At 41.9% G+C, this 19,420-nt stretch overlaps 1 protein-coding gene across 1 annotated transcript in view; it reads left to right on the forward strand.

Moving 5' to 3' along the window:
- The first annotated feature begins 10,826 nt into the window (after positions 1 to 10,826).
- mylipb (myosin regulatory light chain interacting protein b) overlaps positions 10,827 to 19,420 on the forward strand; it is a 30,494-nt gene continuing 21,900 nt past the window's right edge. The window contains exons 1-2 of the mRNA XM_039738326.1: positions 10,827 to 11,102; positions 16,082 to 16,272. Of these exons, the coding sequence (XP_039594260.1) occupies positions 11,016 to 11,102; positions 16,082 to 16,272 (278 nt within the window). The 5' untranslated portion in view covers positions 10,827 to 11,015. The remainder of the gene's footprint in view (positions 11,103 to 16,081; positions 16,273 to 19,420) is intronic.

Genomic DNA, 19,420 nt, shown 5'->3' on the forward strand with positions numbered 1-19,420 from the left:
CCAAAGGACTGCTGCTCAATGGATGTTTTCCCTTTTTCGGATGATTCCCAGTAAACCCTAGAGATCGATATATGTGAAAATTCCAGTAGATCAGCAGTTTCTGAAATACTCAGATCAGTCTGCCCAGCACCAACAACCATGTCACGTTCAAAGCAACTTAAATCCCTTTTCTTCTTCCCCATTCTGATGGTCGGTTTGAACTTCAGACGGTCATCTTGACAACGTCTACAGGCCAAAATGCATTGAGTCGCTGCCATGTGATTGGCTGGTTAGATATCTGCATTAACAAACAGGTGTACCTAATAAAGTGGCCGGTGAGTGTATATATTTATACGTGTAAATAAATTATAAAGCGACAAGGGCACAAGATAAAGAGTCTGGCGCACCCAAAGGCAACCCCTGCATATTGCGGTTATGTAAAATAAAATGCGTGTTAAAGTGCAAGACGGAGACTTCATTAAATTCAGACAGTCTGCCCAAGATGGCATTGCTTCCTCTTGGATTCTGGGAGGAAGAGGCGGGTCCAGATGGTCTGACCCCGGGAGTGACGTCAGAGTGGGAGAGGTCGTGTCAAAAGAGAGCACATTATTTGACAGTGCCCCCTTGTGTCTTGGCAATAAATTACACTCTCCTAACCTATATATACACTCACCACTCACCTGTATATATATATACAGCACCCTCCATAGGAACTGTTAGGAACAAAGTGTAAAAGACGAATCAGGACACAACATAAAGGTTTGGGGTTTCCGGCCCCGTATACTGTACAATTCTCCACAGTACAAAAACAAAAAGGGTCAAAATACATAAACAAAAAGCTCTATGTATGCACGACACCGAATCATGGTGTCGGCGGCCATTTTATGAAGGAGGAGCCAGAAGTGGAGGAATGCTGGGAAGGAACCGTGGGGGAAGATGGGATCGATGACGTCAGGAACAATGGAGGAGAAAGGGCGGAAGTAACGTACTGCGGGCAAACCCGGCTTATGGTGGCGGAGCGTCTTTTTTTCTGTAAGAAAGCAAAAGAAAAAGGTTAGTACCCCGCCATTCCCTGCCGGCGAATGTCTTCCCAAGTGTGTTAAGATCCGTCCGCGGTCTCCTACTCGCGCATGCGTGACGACCCCCCCCTAGCCCAAAACCGTCAGGTCGGGCGGACCTAACCGAGAGGTCATGGATACGAGAGAGGGCATCGGCATTGGCCTGAAAGGTGCCGCGACGATAAGTGATGGTGAACTTATACGGCTGTAAATCCAGAAACCACCTGGTGACTCGCGGATTCGACTCTTTATGTGGGGACATCCACTGAAGTGCAGCGTGATCAGTCACCAGAGTGAATTCGCGACCCAACAGGTAGTAACGGAGATGGGTCACCGCCCACTTAATGGCCAAGGCCTCCTTCTCCACTGCCGCATACCTGGTCTCTCGGTCCAGCAGTTTCCGGCTTAAGTACATCATCGGGTGTTCGACACCATCGACGCTTTGGCTCAACACGGCGCCCAGGCCTGTGTCCGAGGCGTCGGTCTGGAGAATAAAAGGGAGCCCAAAATTGGGTGTCTTTAATACAGGTGCTGACGTTAGGGCCTTTTTTAGGTCACTGAATGCATGTTCCACCTTGTCGTTCCATACCACGCATAAGGGAGAGCCCTTCTTTGTGAAATTGTTCAAGGGTGCTGCCCTTTCGGAGAAACGGGGTACGAACCGGCGGTAGTACCCCGCCAACCCCAAGAAAGCCTGCACCTGTCTCTTGGTATTCGGACGGGGCCATTCCAAGATGTCCTTGATTTTTGAACACTGTGGTCTCACCTGTCCTCGTCCCACCAGGTAGCCTAAATACTTGGCCTCCTTCAAGCCAAAAAAACACTTTCGAGGGTTTATGCGGAAGCCGGCTTTAGCTAGTGTTATGAGGACAGCAGAGACCTGCAATAGATGCTCCTCCCAGGTGCCGGAATAGATGATGACATCATCCAGGTAGGCGGCACTATAGGACTGGTGGGGCTTCAGCACTCTATCCACCAGACGTTGAAATCCATTGGGGTTTCTCCACGCAGGTTCGAATCCTGCCGGCTACGCCACTGTAAAAGACGAATCAGGACACAACATAAAGGTTTGAGGTTTCCGGCCCCGTATACTGTACAATTCTCCACAGTACAAAACCAAAAAGGGTCAAAATACATAAACAAAAAGCTCTAAGTATGCACGACACCGAATCATGGTGTCGGCGGCCATTTTATGAAGGAGGAGCCAGAAGTGGAGGAATGCTGGGAAGGAACCGTGGGGGAAGATGGGATCGATGACGTCAGGAACAATGGAGGAGAAAGGGCGGAAGTAACGTACTGCGGGCAAACCCGGCTTATGGTGGCGGAGAGTCTTTTTTTCTGTAAGAAAGCAAAGGAAAAAGGTTAGTACCCCGCCATTCCCTGCCGGCGATTGTCTTCCCAAGTGTGTTAAGATCCGTCCGCGGTCTCCTACTCGTGCGTGCGTGACAAAAGACACATTTTTCTTTGATTTACCCTTCGGTTCTGCAGTTTTAAATTACAAATCAAACAATTCAGACATCATTAAAGTGCACCGGACAGACTTTCATTTAAGGGGATTTGCAGTCACACCATGCAGAAAGCTAGCATGCCCTTTAATAGGCTGGCATCCCATCCAGGTTCCTGCCTTGTGCCCAATGCTGATTAATCCTCTTCACCCCATAAACAAACAGGCAGGTGCATAAACTCTATGGTTGTTGTACAATAATGAAAATAATTTTTTTAACTACGGGATGAAGACAAACAAGATGATTTGGTTTCCCCCTCAATGGCAGCATCTGAGATATGCCAACTTACAACCCCCTAGCGCTTACTGTGATTGTGACCACCGGAGCTTCACGCTATCTGTCCATAAGCAATACAAGTGTGAGGAGCTATTTTGAGAAATTTGTGACCGATTAGAACAACTGTTTCAATACAATTAGGAGGAGATTGATGATATCTGTACAATTAAGAACGCATATTTTAGCATCCATTAACATTATCACTGCTGTCGGCGGTGGGGAGACTCTGGCTGAGCTCTCTTTGTGCTGACACGAGTGCCATTGACATGGAGAGCAGGTTACATTTCAAGGGAATGGCTTATCTTCTCAAGCCCAGTGAGTCCTTACCATGTAATGGGTGACTGCAGGTGACATGGGTGGTGAAGAGGTGCCCCTCACAGGTCCAGCACCCCTCAGACAGCCTTCCGTCTTCTTCATGTTAGCCACAGCACAGCTGTTGGTTGGATCCCTTTCAAAACATGAAAATGAATTTATTTCTTTTCACGCTTTCATTTTCTATTACAATTGCGCAAATGAGGCACCTTTAGGGCATTACATGCAAAGCCAGAAGTGCCATTTTCACACAGGCGCTAAAACCTGCCTTAAAAGGCCTGCTTGCTGATTCCCTGTATTTACGCACACTCTGAGAGTCCATTTGATAAAAGCAGTGACCTGACATCAAACATCTAAAGACTTTCCCAAAAATTTGCAAGATAATTTGGTACATGCAGTGTCTGAAATGGGTGGGGATGCTGTTCGGTTTCTTCTAGAATTATAATGTACCTGGCTGGGCTGCCCATCTAAGACAAGTTGAAATCAAAGGCATCAGCATAGACCTCAGTGTTAACATTTGCATTGCTCCATCTATTGGGATCTATTTTGTAATCCATGCACTCATAAAATGCTTTTCATTTGTCATTCCAGCAGGTGGTGCAACACAAACTTTTGCAGTAATTAAATGCATTACTACAAATGTTTGACATGAGCAGTCTGTTGGAATGACAAATGCAATGCATATGTCTCTGTTATACACATATGCTATTTGATATGACATTCATAAAAGCAGTGTTTGTGATGTGCTACCTGATAGACTAAAAAATGCAATGCATTCCATTACTACCATCTGTTGGAATGGCAAATGTAATGAATATATCTCTTACATGTGTGTATGCCATTTAGTATGAGTTTTGTAAAAATGTAATATTTGTGATGACAACTACACTGCATTTTATTACTACACGTTTGTGATGCACCATATGTTAGAATAACAAATGCAATGCATATGTCTCTGTTATGTGCCATTTAGTATGGGATTTGTAAAAGTAGTGTTAATATTTGTGTAGTACCATCTGTTTAAATGACAAATTCAATGCATTTTATTACTACAAATGTTTATGATGCACCATCTGTTGGATTGACAAATGCAATGCATATGTCTCTGTTATACATATATGTTATTTGGTATGGGATTCATAAAAGTAATGTTAATGTTTGTGATGAGCCATCTGTTAGAATGATAAATGTAATGCATACGTCTCTGTTATACATATATGTTATTTGGTATGGGATTCATATAAGCAGTGCTAATATTTATGATGTGCTATATGATAGACTAAAATGCAATGCATTGTATTACTACCATCTGTTGGAATGGCAAATGTAATGCATATATGTCTTATACGTGTATGCCATTTGGAATGAGTTTTGTAAAAACTTAATATTTGTTATGAGCTATTTGTTGCAACAATGCATTTTATTATTACAAATGTTTGTGAGGCACCATCTGTTGGAATGACAAATGCAATGCATTTTATTTCTACCAATGTTTTTGAGGTGCCATCTGTTGGACTGACAAATGCAATGCTTTTTATTATGACAAACATTTGTTTGAGCCGGGGAGTTGCTTATAAAACTATTTATTTACAGATGCTTTCCATCCAATCTAATGGCGCTTGAGGGTATCTGCTAGGAAGAATGGGATAAACAGGCCAAACCCAAGTGTGCAAAGCTTGTAGAGATTAACCCTAGAAGACTCAAAATTGGAATTGCTGCCAAAGGAGCTTCTACAAAGTTCTGCACTAAGGGTCTGAATACTTCTTGGAAGGAGAGATTTCACTTTTTGATTTGTAATAAATTTGCAAATATTTCTGAAACCATGCATTCTCTTTGTTATTATGGGTTATTAAGTGCAGATTGATAGACAAAAATGGCAAATTTGAAATAAAATTTACAACATAATAAAGTGTGCAGAAAGTTAAAGGGTCTCAATAATTTATGGATATACCGAGAGAGATTCCCTGTTCTTAATGTTGAATGGTATCGTGTTTTGTACGTTGTGTTGTTTAATTGTATTTAGCTTGTTACGTCTAAGGCTGCAACATCAAGAAAAATTCCTAGCAGTGATGTACTCTGGCAATGTCGTTTTGAGTTCAAAAAACCCAAATGCCAGCCATCAACAATACATGGAGACCCGCAACAGAATAAATATCAAATGATCAAGGAGTGAAGAGGGCGGCAAGGCAAATCAGTTGAACAAGAGCTGAATTGTGAATAGGAACACATTGTTAGGGGGTCTCAATGGCCGTACTGTACCTGGATGTGGGAAATTCTCAGGAACTGGGACTCCTTGACGTCATCCGCCACTGAACATTTCATGGCATTCTGCAGATTGTCATTTATGTGGCACTCTTTGTTTGCCTTTCTGAAATCCTCAGTGAAGATCAGCCATAACTCTGAGTTATGATGATGCGGTTATAACACAATTATAATTCCCTTGTATCTAATGATAAATCTCCTATTCCTGATGAGATATAGCTTCCGCTAAGATGTTTTCTTTACAAATGAACACTCACCACAGATAGACAACCTAACGATATGAGGCTAATTCCAGGGGACTTGTACGTAATGTGGGACACACACACACACACATACACACACAACGCACAAATACACTTTTGCTTCACAGCTCTATCTGCCCAGGGAAATTAATAAGGTGCTCTTTCTCATAGACCCCCTCAGTGCCTGTCCCGACCTTCCAGAGAAAACCACAAAATAAGGTGTGACCACACGAGGGCACCCCAGAGCCCCAAACACCAGACAATTCTACCAAACACAGTCTCAGGTTCAAAAAAATGCTTCATAGTAAGGAGACCAAGGTTTGTGTCCCAGGTCCTCCCTGTGTGGAGTTTGCATGTTCTCCCGATGTCTGCATGGATTTCCTCTAGATTCTCCAGTTTCCTCCCACAGTCTAAAGCCATGCAGGTTAGGTGGATTGGTGATACTAAATTGACCCTAGTGTGTGATTTGCATGTGTATTTGTCCTTCAATTGACTAACTCCCTGTCCAAAGTATTATTCCTGCCTTGCACTCAGTGCTAGCTGGGATAGCCTCCAGTCACATCCCGCGACCCTGTTTAGGAATAAGCAGGTAAGAAAATGACCGACCTTGAGAGGCAGACAATGGCCAAATAGAACAACCACAGTTCTTCATAGCACCTCCAAGTGAGCATTGACCCCTGACTCAACTAAGTGAGGTGGGATGTCACTGTTTATATTGCACCCGGGAGGACTTCTAATGTCACGACATGGCATTGGTGGAAGAACTTCCAGGTCATGCAGTGAGACCTTATATTAGCGTATCAAACTGGCAGCCCAAGGGCACAGTGAGCTGCCTTACAGCTCCAAAGTCCAGTGTTTGATTGCCTGCCCTTTAACATCTGTATGGACTTTGCATGTTCTCCCTCATCTCATCTCAAAAACCCCAATAGAGCCCAGATGCAGGTGAGACAGTCTGAAGCCTCGGACAGATTCAGTGAGCTGAGACATTCTGAGGCCCGTGAGATGACGCTCCTGTCAGCGGCATCTCTTTGGACCCCGCCCACTTTCTAGGAGCCACGCCCCTGATTTCCCACTGTGCTGACGCCTACATTACACGCCCCTCATGTCCATTTCAATTTCTTTTAATTGCTGCTCCGAAAGCATTTGTTAAACCACTGAGCTACTTTGGTCTCGTAGTTCTGAACCAAAACCACAGAATGGACATGTCTTTTGTTATTGGTTTAAATATATATTTCAGAAGTTAATGTAAATATTTTTTTGTGGAAAAAATAAAATAAATCAATTTTCTAGGTAAAGAAACACATGGCATTAACAGTTTCTACCTAATCTAAATAGTAAAGTATGTAATTGCACAGTTATATGAGAGGTAAAAAATAAATGTTGTGTTATGTTACTCACATGAATACAACAAACTTCTGGGCCTCATAATGTCCGAAGGACACAGATCTGTCGGGGGCCTAAAACTGTCCTGACTGCAGCTGGAAACTTCACCAAAAACACACAGGTTTGGTCAAATAAGGACTCTAGATAAGCTCTGTGTGAGTGTGTGCATACGTGTGCCAAGTGAAGAACGGGCATCCCAGCCAGGGTTGCTTCCTAATCTTTCGGCCCCACAGCCATGAAATGGCTTAAGAGGGCTTAGGAATGTATGATGGAGAATACTCGAAAAGGACTCACTCTGTTAGCAGGATTTACTCATCCGTTTTTTTAAATTGGTTATTTGTTTGCCATCGTGGACTGTAGATGCTATTATGTGGTTATGTTGTAGCTTTGCATTTTTGTTTTGCATGTATGAACTCCACCCAATCAGACTCCATGGAGCTGGTGCTGTTCTGAAAGTAACGCTTGTCTCCTTCTCCCAGTCCAGCAAACAGATGAGGCTCCTAGACCTTGGACCTCCTTACATTAGGGGGTCTGAAACTCTGATCATTAATATTTAGGGCTTCTTTTTTATGATTATAGCTGATTTGTTTCCAGGGTGATTTAAAGCTGCTCCTCTTAAGCACCTGCCATTTACTAATGAAATTAAAAAGAGTTAAGAGCACCTCAAACCTTGTCACCTTTACAAAATGGTATGTGCTCATCATATGTGAATTTACCCTTGGGATTCATAAAGTATCTATCTATCTATCTATCTATCTATCTATCTATCTATCTATCTATCTATCTATCTATCTATCATATAATGCTGCACGGTGTTTATCACCTGCTTAATCAGTTTCAAGATAACATGGCGAGTGTGTGTGTGTGTGTGTTTATTCATTCATTGTGATGGACCAGCGCCTGTCCACGGATTGTTCCTGTCTTGCGCCAGATGCTCCCTGCAGCCCTGCTTAGGATAAGTGGGTTTGAAAACTGACGGATGGATGGAAGAATGTTTCTGAGGCAGGAAAGAAACCTGGGCAGGATGCCAACCCATCACATGGTGTGCACACACACACACACCTGCGCTCTTTCGCACAGGGCCTGTTTTGAGTTTCCAGGTGACACAAAACAGGAGCACCAGAAGAATAAACCTGTGCGGACTCAGAGGGATCATGGAAAAATCCACACAGTCAGTGTCTGCAGTTTTATCCCTGGACCTTGGAACTGTGAGGTGCCAACCAAACTGCCACACCATATGGCTTCTGCTTAAATAAAATATTTATAAAGAAGATATGAAGGCCCTCAATGCACACATGGGGTCAGTTGAGAGGCAATGGAATTACTGATCTGCTACTGTCCACCAAACATTTGCAGGATGTTTTAAGAGAAAGAAAATCAAGGAGAATGAGAGCACTAAGATTCTTTAGAATTAAATCTTCTTCTTCTTATTATCATGTAATGTCAACAATATTTTTCATTTCTATCTATATTTATCTCTTATATATACAGTATATACAGGGTGGTCCAGATCTAATTATGCAGGTTGAAATCGTCTGGATGACTTTGATTTATGCGGAGATGATTTCAGTTCGGCACGAAGACGATTCTTCATGTCGTCAGTATGCACACTTCTCGATGGTCCGGGATATTTATGGTGATTTATGTGAAATAAACTTAATAAGTTATAGCATAATGAAAATTGTATAATTAGATCTGGACCACCCTATATATATATATATCCATCCATCCATTATCCAACCCACTATATCCTAACTACAAAGTCACCGGGGTCTGCTGGAGCCAATCCCAGCCAACACAGGGTGCAAGGCAGGAAACAAATCCCAGGCAGGGCACCAGTCCACCGCAGGGTGCACACACACACACATACACCCACACATCAAGCACATACTAGGTACAATTTAGGATCACCAAGCCACCCTACCTGCATGTCTTTGGACTGTGGGAGGAAACCGGAGTACCCAGAGGAAACCCATGCAGACATGGGGAGAACATGCAAACTCCACACAGGGAGGACCCAGGAAGCGAACCCAGATCTCCTAACTGCGAGGCAGCAGTGCTACCCATTGCGCCGCCCTTATATATATATACTATATATATATATACTATATATATATATATATATATATATATGGACTGCTGCACATTACTAGGCTTCCCCGCAATCCTCTTTACTTTTGTGATTTTAATCCACTTTTTCTTTTGGATTTGTTATTTACTTGCACCCCAAGACATAATTTGATTTTAAGGCATTATTTTATTTGATTTACTTATTGGATTATTTATTTGATTATTGAAAATGCACTGCTTTTTGTATTCTTGCACAATAATCCACCTTAGCCAAAGGACACGTGTCTATGTGTCTGTCTAGTTGCCATGTCTGTAATCCAACTGATGGTGCATCACAAACATTAGCACTGCTTTTTCGAATCCCATACCAAATGGTGTAAAACAGAGGTAGCACCTGTTGGAATGACAAATGCAATCCATTTTATCACTACAAATGTTTGTGATGCAGCATAAAAAATTGCTCCAGGGTTTCTGTTCAATGTCTGACCCTGTGCTCTGACTCCCGAAAGGTCATGCGAAAAAGATAATTTCCCCATGGGGATGAACAAACTACAGTATATCTAATCAAAATCTGCTGGAATGACAAATGCAATGCATTTTATTACTACAAATGTTTGTGATGTGCCATCTGTTCAAATGACAAATACGCTTCATTACTACAAATGTTAGCATCCCATTTGGCACAACATTGGTAAAAGCAGTGTTAATGTGTGTGCCATTCTCCTCTGACCTCTCTCTCTTCTGGGTGTTTTTGCACCATTTTGAGTAAATACTAGAGACTGTTGTGTGTGAATATTCCAGATCAGCTTTTCCAGAAATACTCAAACCAGCCTATCTGGCACCAACAATCATGCCATGGTTGAAATAACTGAGATCCCATTTGTCCCCATTCTGGTGTTTGATGAGAACATTAACTTAAGCTCCTGAGGTGTATCTGTATGATTTCATTTATTGTGCTGCTTCCACATGAATGGCTGATTACATAATTGGACGGATACACAGGTGTACAGGTGCCCGTCCAGGTGAACCTGCCAAGCTCAAACCCTTGGTTGGACGTTGGCCTGTCACAGGCTGTCAATGGTAGTCCTTCCTCTCAGAGTCCCGTGACATTTTGTTTGATAAATTCATCCCAAATCCAAATTGCCTAATAGCATTCAGTCCAGTGTAGGTCTAATTCGGTGGGCTCTGGTATCGATGCACAAAATAGATAGATGGACAGGTGTAAAAGCCTCCGTAACTCTGAACAGGTCAAGGGGTCTGCAAATATAACAAATCATACTAGCAACCGCAAAACATCCGTTTTAAAAGACACCTTCAATTTTGAACGAGAATCCGAACGATCTGACTCTCTCTGATGAAAGGAAAACCAGCGATCTGGCTCACCGAGGTCCAGGAAACAACTGAGTTTTTGTCTGTTTAAAAAATGGCAACATCGCCATGTCACTAGAAGCGAAATGCTTTGGCTCGCCCAAAAAAATAGAAAAAAATAACTTCCATAACGTCTTCTCAAGAGCGGACGGAGGGCTTGAACGAAACGCGACGGCTTCAGGTTAACCAATAGAGGGCTCCACGCGTCTCCTAAATCCAAACAAGAAAAATGTGCAGCCTCCCCATCCCCGCGAAAAAAAAGAGTATTTCACTTTTGATTGGCTTTTACCTGTAGCCGTCAGCGGCAGGAGAAAGGCGATTGGCTGGATAGGGCAGCTCTGACGTTTAGGGTGGTGCTTGTAGCGCTGGAGCTTCAGCCATTGAAATAAAGCTGGGAGATCGGAAGAGTGGGCAGATTAGAACAGAAGGATTGGGAATGTGAAAGAAAGACAGACGCAAGGTGTTCGCAGAGCAATTGGCGATTTTTTTTTGGAAGTTTATAAAGGGGAGAATAGACCAAAGAAGATTTTTTTCTCACTCCGAAAAGAACCCCCCCCAAAATGCTTTGCCATGTTACGAGGCCGGACTCGGTGGTAATGGAGGTGGAGGTGGACGCGAAAGCAAATGGAGAGGAATGCTTAAATAAGGTAAGCTGTGTTGTCCACTTATTTATGATTTTTTTTTTAATATAAATGAGGGAATTCCTTTGTTGGGAATGATTTGTACCAAATTTGTTTATTCGTGCGCAACTGTTAACTTTTTTTTTGCATATTTATAAGGTGTGATACAAGAGCAGTAGCGGTCCAAACGAACGGCATGCGCCGCTTCCAGAGTCCCGCGTTTACTGGGCGGAACTTTTGCTTTCTGGTCTCTGTTTTATTTTAGAAGTTTCTTCTTGTAATAACTTGGAAGCGTATTTGGTTGTGGCGGGTTTGGGAGTAGCAAAATATATGCGTTCCTGGCTAAAGACATTGAAAGTTTACGCACATCATTCGGGAACTTTTTTTTTTTTTCTTTTAACTTTTTAATACGAGCGTCGGCTGATTTCGTCCATCAACGTCTTTTATATTTTACGGTTTTTAAGAAGGCATTGATCGAGTCCACCGTCCAACGAGTCGGTGCCAGCCGCTCCTGCTGCGCACGTTGAGCCTTCGTTTTTTTTTTTTTTTTGTGCCCACCCTTGCTGCTCAATTTAGAGGTTACTTTAGTTCAAGTGGCTGTGCGGCTCGCAGGCTTTTCTGGCTTCTCGTTTTCCCCTCCGTTGCTCTTGACAGGAAGCCGTGTTGGGGTCTGATTCATGCATCAAGTTGCTGGTGCGCGCGTATACGTTGCCGTTTTTCCCCTCCAGTCGTCTTTTTAATTTAGATTGTATATCTTTTTAAATTTTATATTTGGGGTACTGTTTTTTTGTTTTTTCCATTTGAAAGATTTTGAACGTTTACGTTGAGCTCTGTATAGTTTTGCATATTAGGAATTTGTGAGTTTTGAGTCTGCTGCATTAATTGTTTTGCCGTCTGAATGCGAAGTGACCGTTGGAAATTTTAAAGGCGTGCGTATTTTTCCTTCAACACACACAAACCGGCGAAATTCGATGTTTTTTTTGTTGGCGCTCATCCACACGGGAACTGACTGTGGATTGGGCGCCAGTCTTTTATTCAGGACTCGCTCATAGTAAGGTTGGGTCTCCAATTAGCCGATCTAGCACCCAATTTGATTACTTTCTAAGGGGTGGGGGATAAAAATAATTCTTAAGCCGCACATTGACGAGGATTGTATATGACATGAGTGTTAAACTCCGGGCCTGGAGGGCTGCAGGTTTTCATTCTAACAATTGACCAGTCTTCACTGCTAATTAACTCCTGTTCCCTTCATTTTAATAGCCCTGTTTTTAAGGATTCAGTCCTCTGAATAGATTTTTTTTTCTTCATTAATGACAGCCAAACAAATGAGATGTGAAACGAGCTGACAGATGGCCAGCTAAACTGGGGCTTCAAACTCCAACCAATTTCACTCCAACCAGTTCCTTAATGAGAAACCAATTGCTGTTAATTCAGTGGCTTGCTGTTGCTCTCATTCTGCTACAGCAGACATTTCCAAAACTGTTGGGTTTGTTTTTTCTTTTCTAAAAACATTGTCAAAAGGTTTTGGTGAATTGAGATCAACCTTAGTGAGACCCTCACCTTTATGTTCTGATAATCTGGTTAGCTGGTCACATGGCAGCTCGTTTAGTATCTCATTATTGTTTGGCTGCTATTTAAGGAAAAAGAGAGCACTAATGCAGGGGTGTCGAACTCCAGGCCTAGAGTGTCGCAGTGGCTGCAGGTTTTCATTTTTGCCATCTTAATTAGTAAGCAGTTTTTGCTGCTGACTACTACTTTTAATTAACTTGACTGGGGCCCCATAGTTTGTTTTTCTTTAATTAGCAGCCAAACAATAATGAGACACAAAACAAGCCCCCACATGACCAGCTCCCCTGTGCCCGTCACACAATACCTGAAATTAAAGAGAGGTGATGGTCTTGGGAAGGTTGATCTCTGAGGTCGCCGAAACATTTTGATGGTGCTCTTAGAACAGAAAAACCGCAGTTTTCAAAATGTGTGCTGTGGCAGAATGAGAGCAGCAACAAGCCATGGGTTTAATTAACAGCAACAATTGTCTTCTCATTAAAGTGATTGGAGTGAAATTGGTTGGAGTTTGAAGCCCCAGTTTAGCTGGTCATCTGTTGGCTCGTTTCACATCTCATTTCTGCTTGTCTGTCATTTTAATGAAGAAAGGAATCAATTCAGAGGGATGAACTCTAACAGGGCTATTAAAGTGATTGGCTTCAGTGAAAACTGGTGACTGATTAGGAAAAGGGTTAGAATGAAAACCTGTAGCCACTGCGGTACTCCAGGCCTGGAGTTCGCCACCCATGATCTAAGGGTTCTGAGTCAAGTTAATTCAAACTAAGGCAAAATAAGTTAATTAGCAGAAAAAAACAGGTCACTAATTAAGAAGGTGGTTAGAATGAAAACCTGCGGCCCTCCTGGACTGGAGTTCGCCACCCTTGGTATATGGAATTTGAACCCAGGGACACTGGGAACCAATTTTGCACAGACAGCTACCTGGTCTAGGATTTAGACCTAGGATACCAGTTCTGTAAGTGGGCAGTGCTGTTTACTATGCCACCTCAAAGAAAACCTATCTGTTTGCAGACACCCCCCAACCCAATGTAAATAGTTCAGGCCAGTACTTGGATGAGAGACCACATAGCAAAAGCTTAGGTTGCTGCCTGAAGAGATGTTGGTTGAAGCCACCAGGGGGCACTTACCTCGTGGTCTGTATGTGGGTCCCACTGCCTTAGCGAAGTGGCGGGGACACCATTCAGTATAAATTGGCTCCTTCCTTCGGGATTGGTCATAAAACCAAGGTCCTAACCCCATCTGGTCATAAAATACCCCAAGGCATCTTTTAAAAAAAGAGCAGGGTGTTGCCTGATGTTCTACCTAAATTGCTCGCAATGGCCTGGTCATTCTGGACCCCAGTCATTCCCTGGACTCTAAACTAACTGTCTCTCTCATCGCTTCACCACCTAACAATTAATGTGTGGGCAGCGTACTGGGCAAAAACGGCTGCCATTACATTTTGCACACGTGTGGCGGTTTTCGTAGTTCCCCACGGTCTATAAAAAGTGCTTTTGAATATGTTTGGAAAACACAATATAAATGTAAATATTAAAGACACGAATAATTGTCAACTTTTTCCAATATGATATATGGATATGGCTTTCTACAATTCAAAGTTAGTAAGCTAGTTGAAAATGATTTTTACATTTCACAATGTAATCCTCCTTCAGTAGGTGCTTTTTATGGAATTTCTTTTTCAGCGCGGCCCTTTTTATTTATTTATTTTTTTAAAACCCGTTTTACTCCATGAACATGTCCTCTTGCCAATCTTTCTATCTTTGGGCCTTTTAACTTTTTAGAAGTATTATCACTATCTCCCTAATGAACAAACCATAATCTTAAAAGTGCTTTGTAATCTCAGCCTTCAGGATTCTCAAAGGCACTGATGAAATTAGATCCAGTAGGATTCTTTCAGCTAAACAGTGAGTTGGTACTTGGCCACCCGTGTAAATTGTGGGGTCTGTGGGTGGTGTGCGTTTAGGGCTGAAGGCAGGAAGCTCTTCTTTACTCGGTGGTGGGAATTAGGAACAAACTACCGAGATGTGGAGTTGAATCAGAAACTCTGACAAACTGTAAGTTGTATCTCTAGATGTGTCGGAGCAGTTTAGTTATTGGCTGCGGTAAACAAAAGAGTGACAAATGGATTGAGTGGTCGCTTCTTGTTTGTCACATTTCTTGTGTTCTAAATCCTTGCCTAAGGCTTGAAACTCGAGTCTGTAACTAGAGAAATTGTCAAAACATAACCGATCTCGCAAATGTATTCTAGGCAGTCAGAATTGCTTGATTCTCTGCGTGTGTATTCAATGGACACTGTAGATGGATGTAATAACTGGTGCAAAGCCAAGGGTTGGTTACTGACTTGTACCCCATGATTCTGAGAGGAACTCAAGGCACTTGTGTTACTGAATTGGATTAAACCAGTCTGAAGATGGATGGATTTATAAAGAAAAGTTAAGAATATATGTACTCCTATATAATCCTTTTATATTGTAGCAATACTTAAATATTGACATCTGTTTTATTAATGGAGATATAAAGCCAATACTAAACACAATTTTATAAGTATATACCAGGACACTGTGTGTGTTATCTTGGTTAGTCAAGGATGGGCAGTGCAGCGGCAACTTGCCTGATGCCAGGCTTTATTAGTTTATGAAATGTAGTGGTAGGGCTACACTCTTCATATTCTGGGGTACATCAGTATAGCCAGTTATTGCCTGAATTGGCCCTTAGTGATCCTATTTGATGGTGAGCACCATGTCTGAGTGTGACCTCTCAATAGCGCAGTGGTGTATATTGGTAGTTTTAGTTCTGCTACGGGAGGAGAAGTGGTTTGAAGTCTGAAACTGGGACATTTTATAAACGTTAAAACTTTGCTATGCCATGATGCAGATAACCTCTACAGTAAGTCTGCTAGAAGAGTTACAGTAGTAAAAAAAAAAAATAATAATTGCCTGTGTTATTGCCCATCCATCTTGCCATTTTCCTTCCTGCACATTCAATTCAGGGCTACAGAGTCCTGATTTATCCAGGCAGCAAAGTGGGAACCTCTCCTGGTGACCATGCCAGTCTGTTGCTGGGTATACCAACACTAATTGTCTAACTTGTATTCTTGCTTGTAAATAGTACAGTGAAGTTTTAACTAATTAAACCAAAAATAAAGAACAGTGTAAACTAATTTTTAACGTTTTCAATTTGGGACTGTTGGCTGGACCTATCCTGGCAGCACAGTTGACGACAGTTTTTATACAGTGCCTTACAAAAAAGTACTTCAAAGCATTAGACAAAAGTAATGTTTGTAAAAATATTAACGGCTTTGGACAATGCAATCGTCTGCCTTTGTCAAGCCAAATAGCAAAGAATTGGAGTTGGTTGGAAGCCTTCAAAGCAAATAAAGTTCACTATCTTGCTTGTTCACAGTTTTTCCTGAATATTTATTTTCTCTTGATCTCATTTTTCAGGTTTGTCGGAAGTTGGGAATCATAGAAGTGGATTACTTTGGACTCCAGTTCACTGGCAACAAAGGAGAAAGTTTATGGCTGAACCTTAGAAACAGGATCTCCCAGCAGATGGACAACTTGACTCCTTGCAGGCTGAAGCTTCGGGTCAAATTTTTTGTTGAGCCCCATCTTATTTTACAAGAGCAGACCAGGTAGGATTAGAGGCATTAAATTGGGAACTTTTTTTTTTTTTTTTGTTCCAGATTTTGCACCTTGTCTTTGGTACTAGGATGTTGTACTGTGTTAGCCGTTATGAATGTAGAGAAAAGCCAAGGAAAACGACGCCTTTTATTGGCTGACTAAAAAGATTACAGTATGCAAGCTTTTGAGGCAACTGGGGGCCCTGAAGAAGGGGCCCGAGTTGCCTTGAAAGCTTGCATATTGTAATCTTTTTAGTCAGCCAATAAAAGGCGTCGTTTTGCTTGGCTTTTCTCTACCTTTGGTTAATTTTTTTTTTTTTCTTCTCTGAAAAGCACACAAATCGACACAATCTGACAAATGGTACTCTGCTTTATGGTCCTTGAGCCCCTACAGTATGTAAATTCACATACTTATCGCATAACTGTTTGTCTCATTACTCATAAACTGAAAGCCTCTTTCTGGGGGGTTCCTTGAAGTAATTGAGTGGCTGGTAATCCGTAGTGTCCATTAATGTGTCGCGTCGCCTGAAGTCCGGTTTCCAGCTTGCTTACTTTAGATCCAAGCCTATGAAGTCCTCCCAGGGTGAACTTTGCAGTCGGTGCGTTCGCTACACAAACTTGTTCAACACTCTAGTCATCTGGGTATCGATCACCTGATGCAGGTACCGGACTTTTGTTTATGATCTCCAGATGACTTGCATCGAAATCAGAGTTTGATTCAGCAGTGATACTTGATGCGTATTTATTTTTGCGTAATTTGCTTGGTGCTCTCGCCCAGTGTCAATGCCGTTCTAGACATTGTGTATGCTACTCGCGCACGTTGGTTTTTTTTTTTGCCTTCTGCCCCTGAATGTCTACTTTGGTCAACATCCACCCTCAGGGCTACATGTCCACTTTATTCGACATCTGCTGTAAAATAATTAAAGAAATAGGCTTGCCAGGTTTGGCTCCAGATCACTTGGCACTACTACAGTGTCAGTTTCAGTAGCCATGCGCTATGTTGGAAGGGGTGTTGAATGTTTCTCATTGTAATTTAATATGAGGTGTCGCATGAACAACGCAGGGTTATAATGCTGTGAGGGCAGAACCTCTCGATTTTAATGGAAGCTACACTAGACCCTGCCCATCGTTTAGAATGTGTGTCATCCTCTGCAGTTTGCCTACACAAGTGTTCGATTTCAAACAGATTACTGCAGGAATGTATTTTATATTCCTTGAAGGCATTAGACTTTCTCAAAATTTCTGCATTTTTCACACCCTTGTATGTCTTGAGTGTTTTTGTTGGTTAATGCGAGTCTGGCTCAATTAGGAAATCGAACAGGCTGCTCACCTGTGCTGGTGTCTGTCTGGTTAGTAACATGGAGGTCTCAGTTTCTTTGGTTCCTATTTTATTTACTTTACCCAGTGATTTGTATTTGTATTCTGTGTATTGTATTGTATTGACCCCCTACTTTTGACACCCACTGCACGCCTAACCTACCTGGAAAGGGGTCTCTCTTTGAACTGCCTTTCCTGAGGTTTCTTCCATTTTTTCCCTACAAGGTTTTTATTGGGAGTTTTTCCTTGTCTTGTCAGAGAGTCAAGGCTGGGGGGCTGTCAAAAGGCAGGGCCTGTTAAAGCCCATTGCGGCACTTCCTGTGTGATTTTGGGCTATACAAAAATAAACGTATTTGGTTGTTTTATCAATTTTTAACTATCAGGGTGGAGTTCTTGTTTTATCCATAGTTTGTTATAAGTGTTTATTTCTTCTATTTGTTCAGCTCCAAAATATCATTGTGACGTGTTTAAATTTTGTTGCCTGCAGTTATTCATGTCCAGATTTGGGTGTAATGGAGTGCCGCCTGCACACTTTATTTTGCAAAAACGCCAAAGAAGCAACTCTGGATGCAGAAGCCATATTGTAGGACACATTGGTTATCCACAAAATGGGCAGGTTTTGGGGGCGTTCATTAACATAACTTGCTCATCTTTGAGGCAAAGTAAAATGACATAATGAAACCTACTTAATCCAGTTCAGGAGCATGGTGGAGATGGAGCCTATCCAGGTTTCTTTACCTTCAAATTGGGAAAATAACCTTACGTGGGTTGCTAGTCTTATACGGTTTAATTATCCACACCCCAACATGAGTTTTAGCCTGACGTGGCCATGTTGGGAGATATGGGAGTACCTGGAAGGAAATCCACCAAAGAAATTGACTAGTATGGGTTTTGAACCTTGGATGCTATATGCATGTGCTGGCCGTGCTAAACATTGCGCTGCCCATTTGAGTTGGGGTTGAAAAAACCAGAGCACCCGCAGGAAACTGCTGAAATGGGGAGACCTACAAACTCTGTAGATAGTCACCAAACTATTTGAGAACTGTTTCTAGGAACCACGAGGTTAATCGCTATGCCCTTTGTACCATTTAGTGACTGGAGAAATTTTTAAAATCTGACTTGAATAAAAAAAGTAGATTATTTTGAAAACGTAATTTTGTTTAAGCCAATTTTCTTGCCCTCAAGAATAAGTTGTGTTGCTCTTTTTACTTTCAGTCTTACAGTATGCTGCAGTGAAGGAAGTATGAATCACAGTTTGACAAAGCTGGTGGTGACTGCTGTATGTAGGGCAAAGGTGACTTGTGCTAATGGAAATGCCCTGCAATAACCTCGTGTGCTGGTTACTACAGGGCACGCAGGAGTTTTTCTGGGTCTGTGTGTGTGTCAGATTTGTTTTTGTTTAAAATGATGATCTCTTTGACAGACTTTTGATTTTTTTTTTTTTATAAAAATATTTTAAGATGAAATGAGTGTTGGAAAGCTTAGAGAAAAAAGTATGCATTTATTTAAAGTGAGTTTCATTACGCTTCACTGCACCACTCCACTTTCTACCTGGTGGGTTTCATTTAGTTTTATTTGTTTCTACATATTGCCCATTTTTATTTTTTTTTTTTTAAACATCGGGAAATTTGGCAATTCAAATCCTTTAAATGTTTTAATTGCAGTTGAGCTATGTGCCTTCATTTACTTCCAGCCCTGACTTAAACATGCTTATGCAGGGAAACTGGAGCTCGTCCCAGAAAACTTTGGGTACAAGGCAGGAATAATGCCTGGATAAAGTCTTCTGTATGCTGTAGAGTACAGAGATATCCCTACTTGAATCTGCTGTTCAACATGTTTCCAC

This window comes from Polypterus senegalus, chromosome 16 (genome assembly GCF_016835505.1).
Source record: "Polypterus senegalus isolate Bchr_013 chromosome 16, ASM1683550v1, whole genome shotgun sequence".
Lineage (NCBI taxonomy): Eukaryota > Metazoa > Chordata > Cladistia > Polypteriformes > Polypteridae > Polypterus > Polypterus senegalus.